The following is a 22,481-nucleotide window of genomic DNA, read 5'->3' as shown; positions in this document are numbered from 1 at the left end:
ACACACCATTCATGACACAAAATGGAATAATAATTAGCAATTATTATGCATGTACAACGCAAACTTTAAATCCAATCACTTCAATGCAATAGCTATTAAACACCAAAAATATAAAAAAGATACATTTTTTAATGGATGCTTGACGTTCAAGCGTAAAACATAAATATCAAGAAACGTACACCACATAAAAATGCACATGCTACCCATCACACACACACAATGCTAGAGGGAAAATGAGAGCGTTGATAAATATCCTGAAGTTGGAATGCCCACAGTAAGAGCATAAATCACACCAAGATCGTCAACCGGACAGCCTAAATCATAACAATACTGTCCAATTAACGACTCCAATACAAGAAATACACAGATCAGTGAGAGGGAGAGCGAGACCGGTAAACCGATGAACTAAACACACAAAATAGAAAAAAAAGATGAAGACAAGAGGCGAAAAGAGAGGATAACAAGAGCCCAGGAGCGGCTGAAGAGGAATCAAAAGAGATGGAAAGCAGGAAGAAGATCAGAAAGAGAGAGAGAATATCAGAGAGAGAGAATGAAATAGAGAATACATCAGTTGAAGTGGAACAGCAATGAAAGAAAATTTTATGATAGCTTTTTCGCCATGGGCGACCTCCGAAACGCGTGCCTTCAGGGAATGTAAAAAACAAATTAAGTTTGTAAGACAGAGATACTACTGATGGGTTGATAGAGTAGGCAAGACAAAAGAGAAAAGGTTATTCGCTGTTTCTTTTTTTGTACTATTCGCTCTCAGCATTTTTTGTTTAATCCCTTACCTCGTTTATTGACGGACCATCGCCCTGCAGCATGTTGTCACAGAGAAACACGTCCCCCGCTGGCCTCTTCATAGTCCGCGTGATAATTTTGGTACAGTGAGACACGGAGAAAATTATGAGAGAGTGATGACAGCAAGGGGCAAGGGGGTTTTTGAGGGTTTAGTGGTCGAAGCGTGACGGTTTCACGGGGAAGCGGGTGATTTCGAAAAAAAAGAGTGATGATATAAAAGAAGCGAACTCGGGTACGGCGGCAGAGCGAAGATGAAGAGGAAGGAGGATCCCAAAAGAAGAGGGCTGGTCACAAAGTCTTTTTCGCAACGGGAAGAGATGATATCTCACTCCCAGGGCCCGCGATGATGGCGGGGCTACAGGGGGTTGAAGCACAATAAGAGGTCAGCGAATCAGAGGTTCTGAGAAAACAGTTGGGCGCGAAGCTAGAACTCCGCTTGGGTTTGAAATTTGTTTGCCGACGGAAGTGAGGAAGAGAAGAGAAGCAGCGGGACAGATCTCTTCTGGACGACAGCGAAAGCTCTCTGGTTAAAACAGTCTTATAATGGCGTAGTGATGAGTGAGACAGAGATAGACAGAGGGATGTACAAAGACGGACCCAACACCAGCGCGGAAGGCCTTACCTGCCGGGAGAGGGCGGAGAAGAGATACGATTAGTACATGGACAAAAAATTTGAACAACGACATATATACACAAAACACAAGCACTGCAGGGTGCCAAAACTATGGCCAAAAACAAATCCTCCGTGTAATTTCTAAATGAGATACAGCATTTAGCAAGAAGCAGCATCTAAATGAGATATAGCATTTCAAATTATCAGTTTACTTCACTTCTTCGTATTCATGAGTTAATAGAATGAACCATTTGGAACACCCCGTCACTAAAATCTCCTTCCAGCAGGTATATATTTGAAGTCCAACTTGCATAATAGCATGCACTTGAATTTTTCACGGAAAAAGAATCAGGGATCGGAAAAAAAATAATAAATTGATAACGAAGACAAGCGATAAAAGGGTATATATCCAGGACCAAACTCTTAGCATATGAAGGCAGATTTTTAAACGCATAGAAAATGAAGCCCAGCTAATATTAGGAGTCGCATAACCTCTCCTGAACCCTGCGTGCTTTACTTTTCATATCCCGTGCATGGAAATACTTCGAGAAAGTTGCTGGTTTGAGGCGTAACTTTGTGAAAGCGATACATATGAAAAATGAAAAAGGAGAAACTTTGTGCTTTCACATGAATTGATGTGAAAGCACAAAGTTTCTTCTATTTAATTTTTCATATTTAAGGAAATTGTCCACTCAAAAGAAATATGTGAAGTCATTTTTCATTTAACAAAAACATGAACTAACCTACAACGCCGGAAGAATAGACGTCCCACACTCAAGACCCTCAATTTAATTTAAACCGGGCTTCTTCCGGCGAAGGAAGTATAAAAAAATACTGCATTTGGTTCACTAATCAAACCCCAGGAGCGCAAGGGGCAGACCCTAACGATAACTCCATTGCCACCCTCGCACACGTCCGACACCCACGCGATGGCGATGAGGGTCGGATGTGGACCGAAATGAGCATTAAATGGACGTCACAGGCGATGAAAAGATGACACCCTTCAAGGAAATAACAGCCATGTGCACTGGTAGAATAAAGGGAAGAGAACCATTGCGTATCGAAGATAACACTATACATATGTTAGAGCGTAGGTTTCCGCGGCGATGGTCTGATCTCTGCATTTCTCCAGGGTTTTCTTCCGCGTCAGGTTGTTGGTTGGTCAATCAACCAACAACCTGACGAGACGCGGAAGAAAACCCTGGAGAAATGCAGAGACTATACATATGCCCACACCTTAAATGAGGAGGAAGTATCATTACTAGATTTTAATGCCTCCTCGTGAATCATATTGATGAATTCTTCTCGGGTTCTCAACCAGGTTAACTCAGTCGTATAGGCCGACGCTACTGGGACCGCATAATGAAGGAAGTCGTCGAGATCCGCCTCAATCCCAAAAATTTCAACCGCGATACCGGCTTCCATCTTAAGAATACATGGAGACCTGTTACCAGCTGCATAAAAAACATAAGGGAAGCACGCAGAGTTTCAAAATACCTTCCTTCACCCAATTGGACGACTTCTGTGCCTTATTGTTGAGCTCGCCAAAAGGTCGTTCCAGTTCAGTGTGAAATTGGAATTGCAATGAGTAACACAACTTGAAAATGGGAGACAAGTCGTCTTCCGAAACGTCGGCCTTTTCGACTGAATTAATCTGGTTTATAATCCGAAAAGACTTCATCATTACAAGAGTTTCATAGCATTAGGGTACGTGTGACCAAAACTCCATCCATTTAAAATATTTTGCAGATTGGAGGCAGGGAATACCACAATTTACAGGAAAATTTGTACTCATGCATACCGAGGATCAGATACTGCGTAAACAGTGGCGTCGACTCCATGGGGCCTTAAGGGGCCCGAACCCCCTCAAAAATTCGTTATGGGTGTGAGTGTCAGGCTTGTCGATTTTCCCAGGAGTGTCCAGATATCGAGATTCGTGTAATCAGAGTTCTAATGTTGGTCATGTGACTCTTCTAAAATGCTTAAAAAACTTAAAACCACGAATAAAATTTCCCGGGGCAAGATCCCCGGTTTGCCCCCCCCCCCAATATTTTTTAAGTCGGCACCCCTGTTCGTAAATGACACTGACGGTTTGCGGCAACGACAGCAGAAATTCATGATGGCGTTCGAAGCGTTCCTTATGACTACGCGAAGAACAGCATGAATCGGAGTAACTCACTTAAAACGGCCTTTAGATGAGGGAACTAGCCTGGAGATCTTCTTCACCCCTCCAGACCTCGCCGAGGGGGAAGGACTAAAAAGCACAACCCGAACATCTTCCATCTACGTCCCACCCCCGCCCACATGGGGGGAACCACGAAAACAATGTAACGAACGCCTCCATGGGCGGCGACCCCGAAATAGTGCGTGACATACATCTCCCGAACACCCCCGTTCCCAAACAGCAGTGGGTGCGTGCACCAAACCCATCCCATCGCCATGGGAGCAACACGTAACCCCGGAATCGGGGCAACAGGCAAAGGGGCGGCAAACGGCTGGTGGGGCGCAGCGGGGAGGAAACAAGGGTAATGAGTCAGTTAAAAATACGAGCCGGGGACTGCGGAGGGATATAGGGCATGCGATAACGGGAGAGGGATTGAAATCCAATGCCCCCGTAAAAGCATACCCCACGACTTCCCCCTCAGTGCCAAGAGTAACGTGAGAACGAAACAACCCACGAAGCAAATGAAAAACGAAACTGATTTCAGCTTTTAACGCTGTAAATCATTAGGAAGGGATCTAAGAATCGGGCTTCAACATGGATATCTGTGTTAACTATGGCAGACGTTTTTCACCCGCATTTCTTCGAGGAAAAAATTCAGCCGTTACTAAAAAATTACTATGCGATACACTTTTTTAATCTATGGAAAGAATAATTAGAAAAAGAATTATTTCCGGTCGTCTAAACTTCCATACGCGTCATAGGAACAGGAGAAAGAAATAACATCTACAACTAGTCGCAGATGTTATTTCGTGATGTAGATATTATTACGAGAATGAAGTAACGACTGAATCATACTAATAATGTTTTTCATAGGGCCATTCCTGATCGTGCATGCATTTTGATCTAGGATTCAAACGCCTTTTTAAAATCAGATCGCCATATTTGCATAGCAAACTCAAATTTTAACCAAGTCCATCTGGAAAAAATATAAATTTTTGATGAATGAAACTCGAATACTTAAAGTAATAAACAAAGCGAAACGATCTCTATGGTGTTTTCTCAAGCCAGCTGTTTCAAACTACCATGTCCTTTTTCAAATTCGAGGAATAAATAAGAAGTGCTCCCCATGCAACCTGCAAAATTCGCATTACGGTACTAAAAACGGCAAGCGGCGCAACAAAGAAATTTGGCGAGAGCGAGGTGAAATTAAACCGAAATAAAACCTACGACGGCCCTTCCATATCAGCGACAACGTCAGGTAATGTAGTCGCCATGACTTCAACGACGCCCGCAACTGACTACCCACGCTGCGCCATAAAAATTACTGCAGGACCGCAGACGGCAGAGCACTTCCTCCCCAACGAAGCTCGACCCCGATACCACCGTCCACCACAGCCCCCGCGGTAACAGCGCGGGGGCCTTCCGCATGCACGTCCACCCCCTGACCACCGTCATCACCGGAACCGGCTGAAAGCGCGGGGTCCAGAGCTCTATTCTAGGACGCAGACCACGGTGGCGCGCCGAATGGTCTGGGAGGAGAGGAACATAAGAGGGGTGTGGAATACATAAAATACTCCGAGATGCAGACAGACGGCCGGTCATTTTGTCCCATTCCACCCCATTTGGCACCCGCCGCCGCCGACGCCAAGGGAAAAAAATGAAACGCGCCCGACGCAGCGCACACACCTCCGCCGCCTACTCACCTCCCGCCCGACAGCGCCATCAGCAGCCGACCGCCATCAAGAGCTGTGACGGATGCGACTCCATTACGAGAGAGAGATAGAGAGGAGGACCAGGAGGAGGCTGACGCGCGAGAATGGGACCCTCCCACGCACCCCAAAGGATGCTACCCATCTCGACGAAAAGCAGAGTGCAGGCCATCACCAGTCCACATTTAATAACTTAACCTTGCCACGGTGCACTAAAATATTTCAGAATATTGCAAGCATGAATACGCGCATTCATAACGAGATATTGTTCATTTTAGCTTTAAAACCTGTGGAAAAATATACCTATGTTGTTTCCATGATAAAAGCACAAATGGTAATTTCCACACTATTTAATTTAACACTTAACGACCGACCATGGTTTCGACACTTTGCGTCATTACCAAGGTACCTTTAGGTACGTTATGTGTTAAATTAAGTAGTGTGGAAATTACCATTTGTGTTTTTATCATGGATATAAAAATATTCCACAAAATTAGGCCTGAAACGATTTTGTGCCTATGTTGTTGACTACTTCTTTCTCTCAGCTTTACAAAATACAGGCATGCCGTATCGACCTAAATAATGAAGACATAACGTATTGGCTGTAAGTATCGTCGAATGCAAACAACACGCATTGTTTTATTTATGAATAAAAAGTTACATAACAGACAATTCGTATGGATATTTGAGATGCATCACCGATTTTTGCAAGGCGGTATCGGTAAAACTAAATATTTGAGGCATCATATTTTTCTGTGCATTGATATTACAACGATTTCACGCAAAAATAGTGGACATATTAATACTACTTCTTATCGAGCGTTAAGATTTTCGCCTAAGTAGGTAACCCTAGAGATACCATGCGTGTCCAATGAAATATTACTGGAGGGAGGAGGAGGGTATTCATTTTCTTCGGGCATCGATCCTTGCCTTGACGACATTCCTGAGTTTTTTCGCCCACGGTTTATTGGCGGGTCCTATTCTTCCTCATGCGGCGGAGACGTTAACAAGCGAGTGACGCAGGAGAGAGTGACTGTCGTTCATAGATCGGCCGAGAGGACTGGCGCCAAAAGGGTTCTCGAAGATGGAAACCAAACGATGGAAGGGGACAGATTCGACGGGTGGCTTTCCCAATTCTGAAACCCTAGCGAGGACCTATATATGTAGCGAGCACTGGTCGATTCCATTTTGGGGTTGATTCTCCAGTATTAATACCATACAGAAAACTCGATTACTTCCAGAGCGGTATAGACTAAGCAATTACAAATATTGGAACATCTAAGTATTTTGAAGATAAATTACTGGACATACGGATCATGTCCACGTTCGTACTTCAGCCCCATCCTTGTTAAGGATAGCAATCGATTATCAGTGTGTTGTTTTAATAACGATTTAAGGGCGTTAGTCCGGTAAGCGTTGCATTTGGGAGCATGCTCGCCGAGAGTTGCATTCCTCCAAAAAAAACTAAAGAGATGGCATCTCATTATTCCTCAAGGTGAGAAAACAAGGGTGCTTCTGGGGTGACCTCAACACAGTGAGGTGGCACGTGCAGTTAAGGACCAATTTTGCCTCAAAAGAGGGAAAAATGTATGATGATGAATAACTTTTCTAGAGGAAACACTATGAGCGGAACAAGGGTAAAGATAAACGATCGCACCAGACATAAAGAATTGGTTTGTATGCACAGTTAACCAACACTATGACCATTTAAAATTCATACACATAGGACCAATTCACAGCCAGGAAGCAGGTGAAGGATCCAACATTGAAGTTCATTAGGGATAATGGTGACATTAATTCTCGAGAAACGCGCCATTACAATGGGTTGCAGAAAGCACAATCATAATGTTTGTGTCACAAAGCTACGAGAAAATAACAAAGCATATTATAAGGAGAGAAATGTATGAAGACTGAATTTCACAGCTCAACGTCCAATTTTAGACGGTTTAAAATTGTAATCAAGGCTGATAAGAAATAAGAAGCATTTGCAACGATAAAATCTTAGACTCACTATTTCTCTTTTAAAGTATAGTGGGAATGAATACCTATCCAATCACGCATTATATAAGACTTCATTACCCGAAAACAAAACTATGTAATATAGTAAGAGACTACGATCACGAACGTGAAACAAGGTCACCTGCCAACTTTGCACACAAATAAATGGGACGGAGGATGGAAAAAATGTATATCTTCAGCAGGAGCAGAAATTATTGAAAATGATAATGAAAGAAATGTGAAAAAAAATTATTAAAGATAGGGAAATCTGGCGAAAATGGCAAGAGGAAAAGTAATACACCAGAATGAGAGAAGATGCCTCACGAAGTGCATTACGCAACCAGTACATGAAAAAAAGACAGGAAATCTTCGACCCGGGTACGATCTTGAAGCCACTCACGTTCAGCACACAAGGAAACAAACACTGACGAGTCCACTGCCCTTCGAATACGCTACCGGAGTTTTTCGAGGGAGATCGTTGACACCTTGAGTGCAACTGGTGAGTTGGGAGAGGTGATAAAAAAGAAGAAGTGGTAGGAATGCACTCCGCGGACATGTCTGTTCCTGCACTACACGTTTCCATGGAAATGTACGAACGATTAGAGAAAAGGAGAAGATGAAGATGCAGGTATCATATGAAAGGAAGCGAGTTGATAAACACACAATAAATGCAAGACCTGAGAAACGAAATTTATTTCCCACAGGAGATCCCAAGAGGTTAATCTCTTGATTCTGCAAACGTTTTCAGTTAAATGTAGCTCTTTAGGGATTCCAAGCGATTAATTTAAGAAGAAATAACCACAGACCATCAATGGCGGACATTATCCATTGTGAAAAATGTACTCCAAATATATATAATTACCGAAAATAGTTTTCTTATCGATAAACCGCATTGTGCAGGCCAAGTATTCATTTCACATAATGGCGCTTGGCAACCATAACATGTAAGTAGCTTGATTCGGTAGTCACTTCCCCCAGCCCAAAATCTTCCAGCTTCCAGGCCACCAGCCCCTCTCACCGCAACAACAACAAGCGGGCATCCGAGTTCCCACACAACCTCAAGACGAAAACGTTGAATAGAAAAGAAAGCGAGGCTGGGGCTCGAGAGGTCTGGGACGGTCTCCGAGAAGACGGAGACGACGGCGGCCGGCAAGGAGCTGGAACGATGATATTTCACGAGAAGAGGTGGACTGTGGAAGAGGAAGGAAGGGTGGCGGATGCATACAGGTCAAGCGGCTGGAGTAGATGCGGAGCACAAGATGTGCGGCCGACGAGAGTAGCGCATCCTTAGATTTCACGTAAAAAATCCGAGTGAATGCCGGAGTACCTCTTTCACGAGCCTTCGAACTATGTGCTTTTATTGGTGGGGTACGTTTCACGTCCTCAGTCTCACTAGCCATCACTCAGGTCACTTTAAGAGCAGACCGTTGAGTGCATGTAAGAAAACAAGTAGGAAAGAGAAAAACCGATAATGAGACCGAATATTCGCCGACGTCAACACGGATTCATCACTTGCTAAACAAATTACACGCAAAACTGAATGAAGGCGACTTATTTTTTAAGAAGAATCAAAAGAGGAACGACGAAGTGCAAGAGATGGTAGACGACGGGAGGTTTCTGCAGAGATAAAGAGAAGACGGCGTCAGAATGGAGCAAGTACTCAGCAGGGAGGAAGTGTTATTTACCGAGAAGGGAAGAATGTAAGGGAAATGGGGGACGAGGGAATAATAATAAAAATGAAAGGTATGGTATGGTATTTGGAGGAGGCGACCGACAGATTAGGTCATTTGCGCCATGAGGAAAGGGTAGGTAAGGAAGGGTGGAGAGAAACCCAGCGTCGGCATTAGCCTGCTCTTAACGACCACTGCCAAGGGGACCACGGCTTGACGTCCCATCCGACGGACGGAGTGTTGCGCTTGAAATGTCCTCCACATTTCATTCAAGCAAGGATCGGGCAGTCTCTGAAAATTCTCTGCCACCTCCAGGATTTGAACCCGAGCCCACGGGGTGGGAAGGCAACACTCTAGCCACCACAACAACCCGATCCCCCCAAAAAAATGAAAGGGAATATGACTTTGTGGTTTTTGAAGAGGGTAGCTCAATTTGAGGATGAAGGACAATCGAATTCATCCTAGTATACGAGCAAATTGCTCCTAGTATACGAGCCTTAACCAGCAGAATGCCTTGAATCAATGCATCAAAAAATGGACTTTACATAAATGATAAAGAAATATACGGAGAAGGGTAGAGAAGAAGGTGAGGTGCACCTCTGCACACTCCACGACACCTAATGAGTGCACAGCGGGGGGTAAAGGGCTGACGGGTCGACACGAGCAAGCTACAGGATAGGAAGAGGATTGAGGTTAGGTGGAAGCAAGAGAAAAAAATAACTGCCATTTCCTAGACCATAAAATAGAGAAAGAGATACGCAGCGGAGGAAAGTTAAACAAGCAAAAGGAAAGGATGGAGAGGGGAGATCAAAGGAAAAGTCAAACGAAAAGGCCGTAAAATTGAGAAACGCACGCCGCACGGAACGTCACCGCCGCGCCGTTATTTGTGCGAAGCAACGACAAATATTTTTTTACCACCCGCTGTATCCCACGGAGGAAGTGTCGGAGACGGTGGGAAAGGGAAAAAAGATAGTGACGCATATTAGACAGGAAGAGAAACACGGGTGAGGGGACGACGGATTGAGCAGAAATGACTTTTAAAAACGGTACATGCACGAGAGAGAAATTGCGAGGGAACTGAAGGTGGGCATAGAGGATCACCAAGGGTATATTTTGACGATAGAAAATTATATTGATGGAACATTGCAATACCCACAAAGTGAATGATGGGCACATTGGGTAGTACATTGGAGTATATCATAGGAAAAAAACTAAAAATCATGAAGATGGACGACTCTAAGAACCGAACTGCCTCCTATAATATCAATCTTCACGAATGGATAATAAGGTATGTAGTACCTAACTACTAGGAGAGGAACGGCAACATGAAACTTCTAATCAGGCTTCAGTTTCCCACCATGTTTATCCGTTGCCAAACAGGTTTAAGGGGGTTTCTACGCGTATGAATCTATTTAGGCAATACCAAACTCTAGTTAAAAACTGGTGAGCTTCCTCACTTAGGTGCGTAAAAAATATCATTAGTATAAATAGCGTATAAATCTCATATTTTTTTCTGAACATATTACGCAACAGAATGGGATGAACTCTTGCCTCATAAACAAATGCAGACTAGGATGAACGACAGAAAGTATTCCGTCAATGAAAATTTTTCAACATACCGACTGTCTCGGTAGATAAATCGATAATAGACCAACAAGCACTATCAAATGCGAGAAAATTTGGAAAGAAGTAAGAAAAAGTTTGAAGATACGAGTGAGTTTGGATTGTAAGACTTTTCCAGATTAAAAAACGAAATCGAACTTGATCTAATGAGGGATATATAACCCCGCATTTGGTCCACAAGGATAACGACCACCAATGATAAGGTGGTCGTTACCCGTGGTGGTTTCATCTTTGCTCAAACGCCAATCCTGCGGCCGGAAGTTTTCGGGGAGAAAACTCAGGGAAAACGGGTGAAAGAACTGAAGGTTAGTAAATCACGTAATCTCACGTAACATCCTCTCCCTCTTGCTCTGGAGAGAGCCGTGATTGTTCAGGATGAGACGTGACGCGGAGTGGATCCAGTCAAGAGCTTCACCAAGGGATGAGCGACTAATGGGTAATCGGAACTGCAAGTGGAGGAGGAGAGGGCGGTAGTTAGGGAGACAGACGCAAGAGGACACCAGCCTCGGAGAGAAATGCGAGAATAATTATGGAGTAGGACGCGATGAGGAATTGAGAAATAGGAAATCCTGAAATGACGAGAAAAAGCAACGAATATGTGAAGTTAAGAGCACGACATTATTTTTCATTAGAGCAAAGATGGAAATGAAGTGGCTAGGTTAGATATTTGGAGGTTCTTGGAGATATTATCAGGGTCGATAAGGAGATCATAGTCGTATCCACAGAGAAATACTAGTATTCAGAGTTTTTAATTCCAGAAATTCGGAGTACTACGTAAGAGATTACTTTATTAACATTTTGGCAGCTGGAAGAAAATAAACACCATTTCTAGAATCATTAATCGTTACTGCCATCGCAGTAAGGTTTCATCTCGTAGGAGACTGGTGAATAAAAATTCCATCACCATCGAACGAATACATTAGTATTATTTAGGTTTGAAATATAAAAACATTCCCGTAGTTTTAACCATACTGACCACAATTGTCGTTACTTTAATGCTCCATTGGAAATAATGCTAAAATTAAGTTTTAAGATAGGTCAAAATTCAATTCTACAAATATTTTATCGGTGAACGACTTACAGACCAAAGAGAATGGCGCCGCCAGAGGACGATCTATTAGTTTCGCCATCTTATGACAATATCGAAAGACTAATGGACTTCGGTCAAGCGTGCCAAGACGAGAACTTCGGGGACCTGAGCTTCCCCGACACTTCCTGCGGCAAAACCCTCTCGCCAATCTCTCTTCTGTCAAGTCCACAATGATGAGGAATACAGAGGGGAGAAAATGGAGGGAATGATTTGGCGCATTAGGGTGAGGACAGAGGTTAAGAATTAATAGACGACTGCCGCGTACGAAGGGGACAAATATGAAAGAGCTTACGGGAATGACTACGGCAAAATAGGGATATTTGTTAAGTCGCTCTCGGATCTCCCCCGCTGAACAGGCGCCTCTTCCCGCGAGATTAATTTTCAAAGCCCGGGAGCATGAATGATGCAAGTGCGAGGAAAACCGAGTCCCGACCGTTGGACATGCATACGAAGTTCCACTGCACGATTAGCACCACGCTAGCTTCAGTAAAAAATCGCCCCACTTTCAACCGTCAAGTTGTCCGCGTAAAGAGAATTGATTTCACCTTGGTGGGCTGGAGTACCAGAAAGTGAAAACCGGATAAAAATGTACAAAATCGAGTTTTGGTCAAGACAAAATATTATAAAAAAATATAGCCTGGCTCTCCTGCAGCGAATAAAATATACATAATTGGAGCATGCTGCGTTGCATAGTTGTCATTCGGCCTTAGTCCGACGAATCCCTACACAGAGAATCACGCACTGGCCAAACAAATTAAGTCTTCCGAGAAGTGGCGATAGATTATATATATTTGCATATTCGAATTACATAAAATCATATATGAATGCGAGTACAGCGGGAGAGGTGCTGAAAGCATTGTTTGAGGGTAGAATGTAGGGTAAACGAGGGAGATGAAGGAATGGAATAGGATATTTAGATAGAAGGAAAGGGTAGATAGACTTAAAGGGGGTGGGCCTTACTGTGAATTGAAGAGGGAAATGCTTGAAGTAAGGGTAGGTTCCAAAAATGCTTCCTAAGTACTCCATGGAAACCTACCTTAATCGGTATAAATCTTTTATAATAATATTTGAATGGAAAGAGAATGAGAGTATAGTCTTGGAACACAAGAGCGTGAAAAAACACCGGAGCATCGCCAAAGATATTGCACTGCCACAAGTGTTCCAATGTACTTCTTTTTCTTTTCTTATGTACCAATCTGATGGTGTAGATGCACCTATTCGCGCAGGACTGGCTTGAAATACGCCCATGACTGCTGCATCACCCTAGGAGGAGTGTAACGAAAAGCGAGGAAGGACGCGAGGGAGAAGAAGAGCGTTGCGCTGGGAGACGAAATGCGAAGCAGATGGGGAAGCGGACGTTTTTCAACGCGGCCTGACTTTCGTCGATTCCCGGTCGGGGCCTGCGGCATCATGCCCTCCCCAAATTTATTCCCGGCAGATGTTACCACGCTCGCGTGAGTGAGCCGAGCACTGGCAACGAAAACTTGTAAACAGAACATGGACGTGGATTAAGCGACAGCGAGGAATCTGCAAAGTCAACCTGGGGATGACGCTCTAAGCTCCGAATGACGCGTGGTCTTTTCTAAACTACGAAGAGGACGGTGAAAGAAACAAGGACTTGAGTGCATTGGAGAGTCTTCTTCAAGGATGGGAATAAACTACTGAGGAAAGCAGTATCTAAAATAAGTAGATAAGAGCGAAAAAATGTTTCTGCTTTCGAAAGAGAATATAATTGATTACGACTAACGTTTATGTATGCGTTCGCCATTGATCCGAAACCGGTAACATAAGCAACTAAAAAGAGAATGAAACATGGGTTGAATTCTAAAGAATACCAGAACAGAGCATCAAACCTCGCTTACGTTCGTTAATGAAGGCGTCCAGCAGATCGATGATATGAAATGGCTCCGAGTGATACCTACTCAGATACCTTACGTCTCATGATTGTAAACATAACACAAAATTGGTCCCCCACTAAGATGCACACACGCTTCCCGCTGCATGAAGAATGTCGAACTTCCTTGAAAGAATTTTACTACGGTGTCTGCTGCGCGTACACAAGGCGATGCCGCCTTTGAACACACCCAACACCGTTGTGGGCCGTTTTACTGGATCTTGGCGCCGCGACGCGCCGGCGAGCGAAGTAAAAAGAAATTCGCGACGTACAATCCCATTCCTGGCGAATTTGAAGGAGTTAATTTGGACTGGTGACAAAAACTTCCACGCTCCGCATCCTCTTAACCATCTCACCGCCCTTGAGCGCTGACCACAGGATGAGACAGCGAGAAAGGACACAAAAAGCATTTTTTTTCCTCGGCCGCAACACAACGCCGCCGACGCTCCGCGCTCAAACAAGGAAGTTACAACGACTCTTTCATGTGGTCGCTCGCGAGCCAAGGAGAATTACAATCCTTCCCAGCAAATGCCAGAAAATACATTTTTTGTTGAAGAACAAAAAACAATTCGGAAACAAAGTGTAGAAGGACCCTCTTTCCGACGTGAAACTTAGAGCCAAAAACGACTCGGGCAAAAAGCGTGTGTGGTGAGCTGTAGGAACATGAAGCCGTGCCGAAAAGAAATGGCGGTGAGTGGCCACCGTACGTACGTATGCGAAATGCCTTGGGCAACCTCAAAAGGCAATTTTTGGTAGAATAAGGGACGTGCAAAGACAGAATGGTGCGAGGAGGCAAGCAACGACTAAGTCATGAAAAGAGTAAGAAACGGAAGCATTAGCCAGAGCAATGAATACACTTCCTGCGCCAGGGAAATAAAATTGCATCCAAAGCAGAAGCAGTACATGCAAACGCGAATATCAATTCCACCATTGTTTAAAGTTATTTTCATACATTAACAAAATATAAATTTTCTACCGACAATGGAGGTTCTAAGGTAAGGCCTCGGTGGCGGTGGGGTAAAGTCCTCGCCTGCCAAACCGTAGGTCGTGGGTTCGAATCCCGCCTGGGTAGGTGATCCCTATCCAGGGCATGGATGTTTGTGTTGTACTTCATTCATATTGGAAACCTTCGTTGTAAAAGGCCGTTATGTGCTGTTTACGGGGGATGTGATAAATAAATAAATAAATAAGTAAAAGGCTTCTTGAATTATCCCGGCCTATCTCCCCTCCCAAATTGGACCCCCCTCATCAACTCACACTACATTCCGGACTTTTGATCATGAATCAACTGTGGTCCGGAAGAATTAAGGACAGACGTGGTGTGAATCCCGGAATATCTACATCTTCCATTCACAGAACAGCCTAATCTCTTTAGAAATATATTAGAAATTCCAATCTCTGTCTCACCCTCCTCGCTTATCCAACGTACTTCCCTCAAACACGGATTATAACATCCCCCTATCAGTACTCCCGCCATCAACGTCCACGTTTCCGCACGGCTCCATGTTACGACTCTTCGGTTCCTTCACAAATTTGCAAAAAGAAAATTCAAATGCTCTTTCCTATTCTTAAACGCTCCCTTTGCTACTACTTCCCTCATTCCGACATGTTATAGAAATAAAGAATTCGGCACGAACAGAAATAAGAATGCTGGTACACACAAAATTGTGTAAAGGATATGTTTTGAATACTTTGTCGTAGGCCGAATACGTCGTAAGTCGGAAAATACATATGTGCAGGTAAGTGAATCATCTACAGACCAAAATATAGCATAAAACGTTGCTAAGCCCTCTGACGTGGATTCGCTCCATGAAATACACATACTTAATAAACAAGATCCTGCAAATATTTCAATAATACTAGCAATTAAAACTACCACTTACGAAACAGAAAATTACAACGAATTATTGGTATCATTTATACAGAGAGCTCCCCATTGTTAAAACAGCCCCACTGACGTCAGAATTTTTTTCATAATTTTTATCAGTTTAATTTAGATAAAATATTAAATTATTGACAATAATCACGGTCGCAAATTAAGGGGTCGTAAGTCGGACACCCGTAAGTCGAGGAGTACTCGTATACGAGAAATCAACCCAAAAATATGAAAGAATGAGCGAAGTTAGGAAGGGAAGCGTGGATCGCGGGATGTTATGCACACGGCCACCACGCCTCGTCCCAAAACGACCCCGCCCTCCATCCACACTCGGATGCGTATATCCCCAGCCACGCCCCTTGCCGCCACGCCATCCTACACTCCACCTCCCCCTCCCAGAGCATCTGCCAACCAGGTCGCCTACCTTCCATTAGCGCCGCTAAAATTTTCATGTGCCACGCTGCACATGAAAGAGGGTAGGAGAGAGAGAGGGAGGGATATTGGGGAATGAGGCTGACAGGTGGAGGGGGTTTAACAAGAGGGTGGATAGATTACATTAGGCAAGGGATTACCTTTATCGCAAAAGAAATCGTCGTTACTGCAAGTCACTGACCTCATTCACGAGTCGAGCGCATGAATTTATCATCGTACGCGCATCGAATAGAGATGCAACTGAGGAATCGCGTGAACAAAAGCGTATCAGACTAGATTTAATAGGAATTCAACCATTCATGTCAAAATTAAAAGAAAAGTAACCCTCCTCACATTATAATAATAGCCCATCATGGTTTCAGCATCGAAATCATCATCAGGGCTATCAGAGCTTAAGCTTGAATCACTCCATTTGAATTCCGGTACAGAGTTCATAATCCTAAACACTCTTATTCATTAATGCGTGAGTCCCTGGTTACGTTACCAGAATTAATTGTGAACGACCGAGGAACATACCCCAGGGTGCTGAAATTATGTTCCGTTGCACTAAATTTGTTAAGTTGCTCATCTGCACGAAAGAGACACTTGTTTGAAATTAGAGCAAACAAACCATGGATCTGCGCGCTGACTTTTGACATTCTTCAGGGTAAAGTATTTAGAACAACATTCACTAACTCTTGATTAACTTTGTGGTATTCCATTATAAGTTTCCTAGATATCACACAATTAGGTACTTATACCACTTCTTTTTTACAGAGCGCGACCTTATTCGCGATCATCAAGATGATGATAATTCATTGAAACCCGGGTCGCGCTCTTTAAAAAAAAGTAGTATAAGTAATTGTGATATCCAGGAAAACTTATAAAACTTAGAACAGGCAAATAATGTTAATAATATTATAATAAATAGTAGTGGGCTTAACTTGGCGGAAATCCTTAAACTTAGAAGTTGAAGGAATAAAAACTTGGCTTCCTCCACATGGTGATTTATTACGACCAAAAATGGTTTCGTTACAGAGTAACATTATCAAGGTCACCTTGATATCACACACCCATATAGTCACAAGAACACCTGGATAATTACGCTGAAACGGAACCATGGTCGGTCATAATAAATCACCAGTTGGAAAAAGCCAAGTTCTTATTCCTTCAACTCCTACGTTAACAATGTTAGTTAAGCCCCATTAGGTTGAGTAGGTTAACAATCCCAAATCATGTTTCTTTACTCCTCCATAAGATTTTTTTCACGTTAGTCCCCAATATCTGTCATTAAAATATCTACATAAGCAAATAAATTGAGCAACATTGCATGAGAACGAAGTGTGAGAGGAAAATGGTACGGAAAGTTAAACGCCAGATAAGACAACAATACCGTGAAATACAATCGATGAAACGGGGACGATGAACCCGATGGGAGGAATAAGGAAGACTAATAGAGACAGGATCATCACCTGGGTGGTTGAGAGCTTAAACGCAGATGAAAGTTCGCAATTAAGAAAACGATTATGACTTCCGAGTGGGAATTCTTTCCACCAGTAATTCCCTCGAGCCACGCTCCCAAGGAGCGATTTCATCGCTAATCGCAGGACTCATTTCGTGCAGTCGGGAGATTTTGCTGATAGGATGAGCGTCAATGTCGTGAAGGATTTATTTCCGCCAATTAAATTCAGAGTTGAAGTATTCATCTGAACTATATTCGGGAAGAGATCTCCGAAATAGAATCAGCAAATAGGTTTACTGACTGACATAGATTCACATCGACACAAATGGCAGTCACCACACCGCAAAAGCTGTCCTAAACCATTCTTCTCCAAGTCTCTCATTACCTCTGCCTTCTCAATTTGACGCAATTTGTGATTTCTTGAATTAGGTACAAAACCTTGTCTTTGGCGGATATTTTCCCACAAGCTTCATTCACCACTACTCCTGAAAGTACAATATTTATCACTGAATATTTAACTGTCCACAATCTCTGTGGAAGACCGCACTCCTTTAATTCTATCAACGATTATTTTCCCCATAGCTTGAATGCCAACCGTGAACTCCCACGTCCAGAATTAAAGATGTCTCCGACTCACAGACACTGACTGCTAGCCCTCTTCCAAACAAGTTCGCTTGATCGCCTCGATAATGGGCATAGAATCACGGTGTAACTGGATGTGGATGAACCTGTAACTCCTCTTACTACTACGGGAAGTCAGCTGCTTCATCATATTATCGTAGTCTTCACTGTCATCAATGCTGTCAGCGCAATGTTCTCTCGTTGCACATCGCAGATGTCAATACTGAATTCATTCCGTCGTCATGTTCAAATCGTGATCCACCAGTCAGACCAAATCAGAATACGAAATTCTTCACAGTAAACAGGACTCAGTCTAATGAAGTTGATGGTTGGTGAATTAACTTCGTGGAAGTTATGCGTGATAGAATAAAGTAAAAGCAATTCGTACTTTCCACACAATTTAAATATTTTTCAACCTGTTTCAAGGCAGTCTACCTTGAAAATGACGTAGAACTCGCCGAAACCGGTTGCAAAATATTTAAATTGTGAGGAAATTACAAAGTGCTTTTACTTTATTCTATCAGGACTCAGTCGTCCACTCGAACCCGAAATCAAAGTTCACGCAAGGATTTCGGTAGATTGAAAACAAAAATAAATATTTACGACGAAAAGTAGGTATCTCACATTCAGATACACACGCAAAAGTTAAGAACAAGAAAACGCAAAAATCGCCACCCACTTTTCACGAGTACCAAACTTGCGTCTTTACAGTTCCGGTTCAATTACAGAGAACCGCTTATTCAGAGGCGGATTTACATATTAGAGAGAATAAAACAGCGAACCACGCGACTCACGCGCACGGGGCCGAAAAGTGGCGGGGAAGCAGCAACCCACACGCAATGACTTCATGTCATCAATTCATCGGCGAAAGGGTTGTCGACTTTTTCCGGTGGATAATTCGATTAGTATCCAACGGATCGAAAAACGGGAAAACGCGTCTATTTATTCAACAACTTCTTCCACAATGAACGATAAATTAAAATCGCCCATTCCATAAGTGATCATGTCAAATATCTTGAGATTTTTGTGGTCACATAAATCCAAAATAACCCTTTAGTTGCCACCGGCCCGATGTATCGGCCCTCGCTGGTTAAGCAAAACCTGCCAGGGGCCGATTTATCGGCCCGAATTATTTCACTTTTTTTTCGTGATTGTGGCCTTTTCAACGGCTGTGATTTATGTAAACCCCCATAATCTGTCTATGGTTATAAGATATATCTTACGAATTGGGAAACAAATCTAGACGTATTAAATAAAATTATGTAGCTGAAAAAATTTTAAATCTGAACTGTTGCTCATTCCCGGAAAATAGCCTTGGCAGTCTTCGTACATCCCACCTGAAATGAGCTGGCAGTAAAAGGGTTAAATATTTTTAAAGGAAAAAAAAAACTGAAGAAAATCTAAATCTGGCAGGGGTGCATATAGATCACCTCCAATTTGGCATTTGACGCCGGAGAACTCCGCACCAAATCGTGGATTGCAACTGTCAAACAGTCCACGGTAGCGTCCGTACCTTTCGGAGCATGGACGGAGACAGCGGCACTCGGAGAGTGGCATCGCCACCCACGCGGGAAAATAAAGAACAGGAGACTAACGTGAAGCGCCACCGAGGATTGACGCGTCCATTACGAAACACGGCCACCGCGAGCGACAGGGTCGCGGGGCAGTTGAGAGATAGAGGTGCGGACGGGCGGAGGGCGAACCTTTTCAACGGGACGCGAGACCGAATTTCAGAATATGGAGTGAAGACAGGATGACAAGAAGGAAAAAAAGAGGCCTTGCATTTCAGCTTCGAAAATGACTGCGTGGTGCACATTTAAGTCAGAAATAGATGATACACAAAAAAAGAAACTCGTATTTTTTCTTTACTGCTAGCATCATATGACCACCTCAACCATCACCCAGGGGCGAGTAAACATAAAAGCACAAAATAGCGACCAAATTCATCACTTTTAACATTTTTAATGAGAATTCTAACTTCAGAACCTTCAATAAACCAACTCAATGATAAATACACCCTTCTCGATGAGAACCGAAAGACAACAAAATTCAACAATATTGGATCATTTATCATTATCTCCTAGTTTTTATTTATCAAAATTCTTGCCATACGTTCACAAATACCAACAAACCTGACAATTATCAATCAATAGAAGATTCATGAAATCCATCAATGAGTACCAAAATGGTACTACCAATGCGTCATTCCGCAAGAGCAAACATTACTCAATACCTTGACTGCCAAGAATCAAGTACTCAAGGAAAGTCATGCAATGCCCATGACATTCACTCAACTTCTAACGGGAGAGAAAGCATCATCAAACCAGTTCATAAATCTGGACCTCGGCCAATGCTCACTAACGTCTTTTCATCGTGTACAGGAGCCCTTAGGCATGCGCAAAAATAATTAGGAAAGCAGCCAATGTGCAATGAACAAGGCACGTGGCGTCGGTACACAGCGTTGAGTAGCGAATACGATAAGGTGATAATAATCATACAATGAATATGTTACACAACTGACATCACCAATTCCACTTTCATGAAGCCCCTGTTTTTCTTTTCCTTGATTTTCATCATCTCAATAATAATTATAACAAGTATTGCACCAGTTTAGCCTCAATAATTACGGGAAATCCATCAGTTTGGGTAGGCTGTTAGACTTCGGAGCGAGTTAAGCCCATATTAATGTAATTAACCTTCACCTCAAGGTAGATTAACATAGAATACAACGCTCGAATTAACCTACTGACACCCCCACTTTCATCCGGCTCGAGGAGACCTTTTAATCTACAGACAACATCAATGATATTTGCGAGTATCCTACTGAGATTAGCCGCCACTTATTTGCATGCAACGTTTATACTGAAATTAAAATGTGTGCATAATACTGCGTATGTTTTCCAATAAATTTTATGAAATCACAAGTACGTTTTGTTTCAATTCCATAGAAACGTCGAGAGTGTGGTCAGTCACCGAACTGCATAGTTAAGACGCCCCTGGAGTCTGGACAAAAATTTTGGAGACTCCTGATTTAAAAAATTGACTCGTAGACATTTCTCTGCGATTTGTATGACGATAACCGATTCCATTTCGTCATTCTCTTCGTATCCGAGAACCTTTTCCCGAAGAGAAACAGGTGACTACGAGGGCTACGCTTCTCTTTCACCGCTTCATCAGTTACTAGCATACAATTTAGTACAAAAAGCAGAGATTTACAACCAAGGCTAGTCTTCCCCAACTGGCGCCACCTGGGACCATCGGGCGCCTCCCCCTCGAGGTCGCACGTGGCCACGGATGGCGCTACGAAACACAGGACGACAATAAAAGACTCGAAACGAACGAATCCAGACGGTCACCAATCGGGAGAAGAGTAGTCTTGAGCGGCAGACGGGGCGAGGGAAGATCCCTGACGTCTCTGAAGGAATAAACGGAAGAGACATAAGGAAATCGACTCGATAGGGGGGCTGGCAAAAAGGAATAGAGGACCATTACCCCGACAAAGGCGCGCGCACCCTGGGGGCATATCAAATAAAAAGAGACGGATGCCAATTTAACGTGCGTTCGCAGGAGGCATGGAGGATGGGAGTGAGGGTGGGAAAGGAATAGGAGCAGTGGGAGCAGGTGGGGGTGGGAGGAGAGAGATGGTGGGATGGGGAGGAGCGGAAATGGACGCGATTAAAATAGGACGATGATGGAAACGGCAGATGACGTGACCCAAAGTTTATTTATATTAAAATCCCATCGATGGTCGGAAAGAGAAAACCTTCCGATGCAAGCAATTTCAGAGGCGCCTTTGGATGGAATCCGTGAATTAAGAACAGAGTGGCAGAATGCCATGGGAAGGAATAGATGACTTGGTACTAGGATAGAAAAGGAGGTTTTAACATTGTATTAGCTTCATATAACAAGGTTCCAGATGGGACATGGGTTGTAACCGGAGAAAATATTTGGGGCGAGAGTTAAAATCAGAGAACCTGTATCCATGCATCCAGCATATTCCTCAGACAGAGTTTAGAGCCCCCAGTCGATACTGCCTTGGTAGAGACAAGAAAGGCTTGCCATCTTTAGAGAGCTATTATTTCATGTCTTGCGCAGAATTGGATGGATATAATAAGTTTCATCATGGTAGTAGAAGCTAAGAAGAAATAAACATTAATTAACATCTCATACCATAGAATGCTTTTGCTATTTGGATTTTCTGCGCACGCGTTACAATTCAGGAGTTTCCCGAGGATTTTATTCACATTGGATGGGAATTTTATGATGTTTAACTGATGGAACGAATCGATCAAACCGAGGAACTGACTCCGTCCGACTATGGCGCTGACAAAGATGACACGCGTCTTCCATGATCGCAACGCAAAAATGTCAGTAAAGAAAGAAAGAATAAATATAATTACATATATTTGACAGAGTATTTTGTGAGTGAGCATATGGTCATATATACCAAAATAAAATTCCATGACATTAATCGAAGGAAAACTCTCATTAACTTAACCAGAATGAAAATTTCTGAAGAACCATTTAATCCAAAACTTACTTTTCCTCA

General features: G+C 43.1%; 1 protein-coding gene across 3 annotated transcripts in view; it reads right to left on the bottom strand.

Annotated features, from left to right (window-relative positions):
* Window positions 1-22,481, bottom strand: part of LOC124163639 (polypyrimidine tract-binding protein 1) — a 973,136-nt gene that overhangs the window by 812,870 nt on the left and 137,785 nt on the right. The window contains exon 2 of one of the 3 annotated variants that reach the window (XM_046540704.1): window positions 792-1,423. The exons of the other annotated variants lie outside the window; for them this stretch is intronic. Coding sequence (XP_046396660.1) covers window positions 792-863 — 72 coding nt within the window. The 5' untranslated portion in view covers window positions 864-1,423. The remainder of the gene's footprint in view (window positions 1-791; window positions 1,424-22,481) is intronic. 3 annotated transcript variants of the gene reach the window in all.

Source organism: Ischnura elegans, chromosome 1 (assembly GCF_921293095.1).
Source record: "Ischnura elegans chromosome 1, ioIscEleg1.1, whole genome shotgun sequence".
Classification (NCBI taxonomy): Eukaryota; Metazoa; Arthropoda; class Insecta; order Odonata; family Coenagrionidae; genus Ischnura; species Ischnura elegans.
This window is presented reverse-complemented; position numbering and strand designations above follow the sequence as displayed.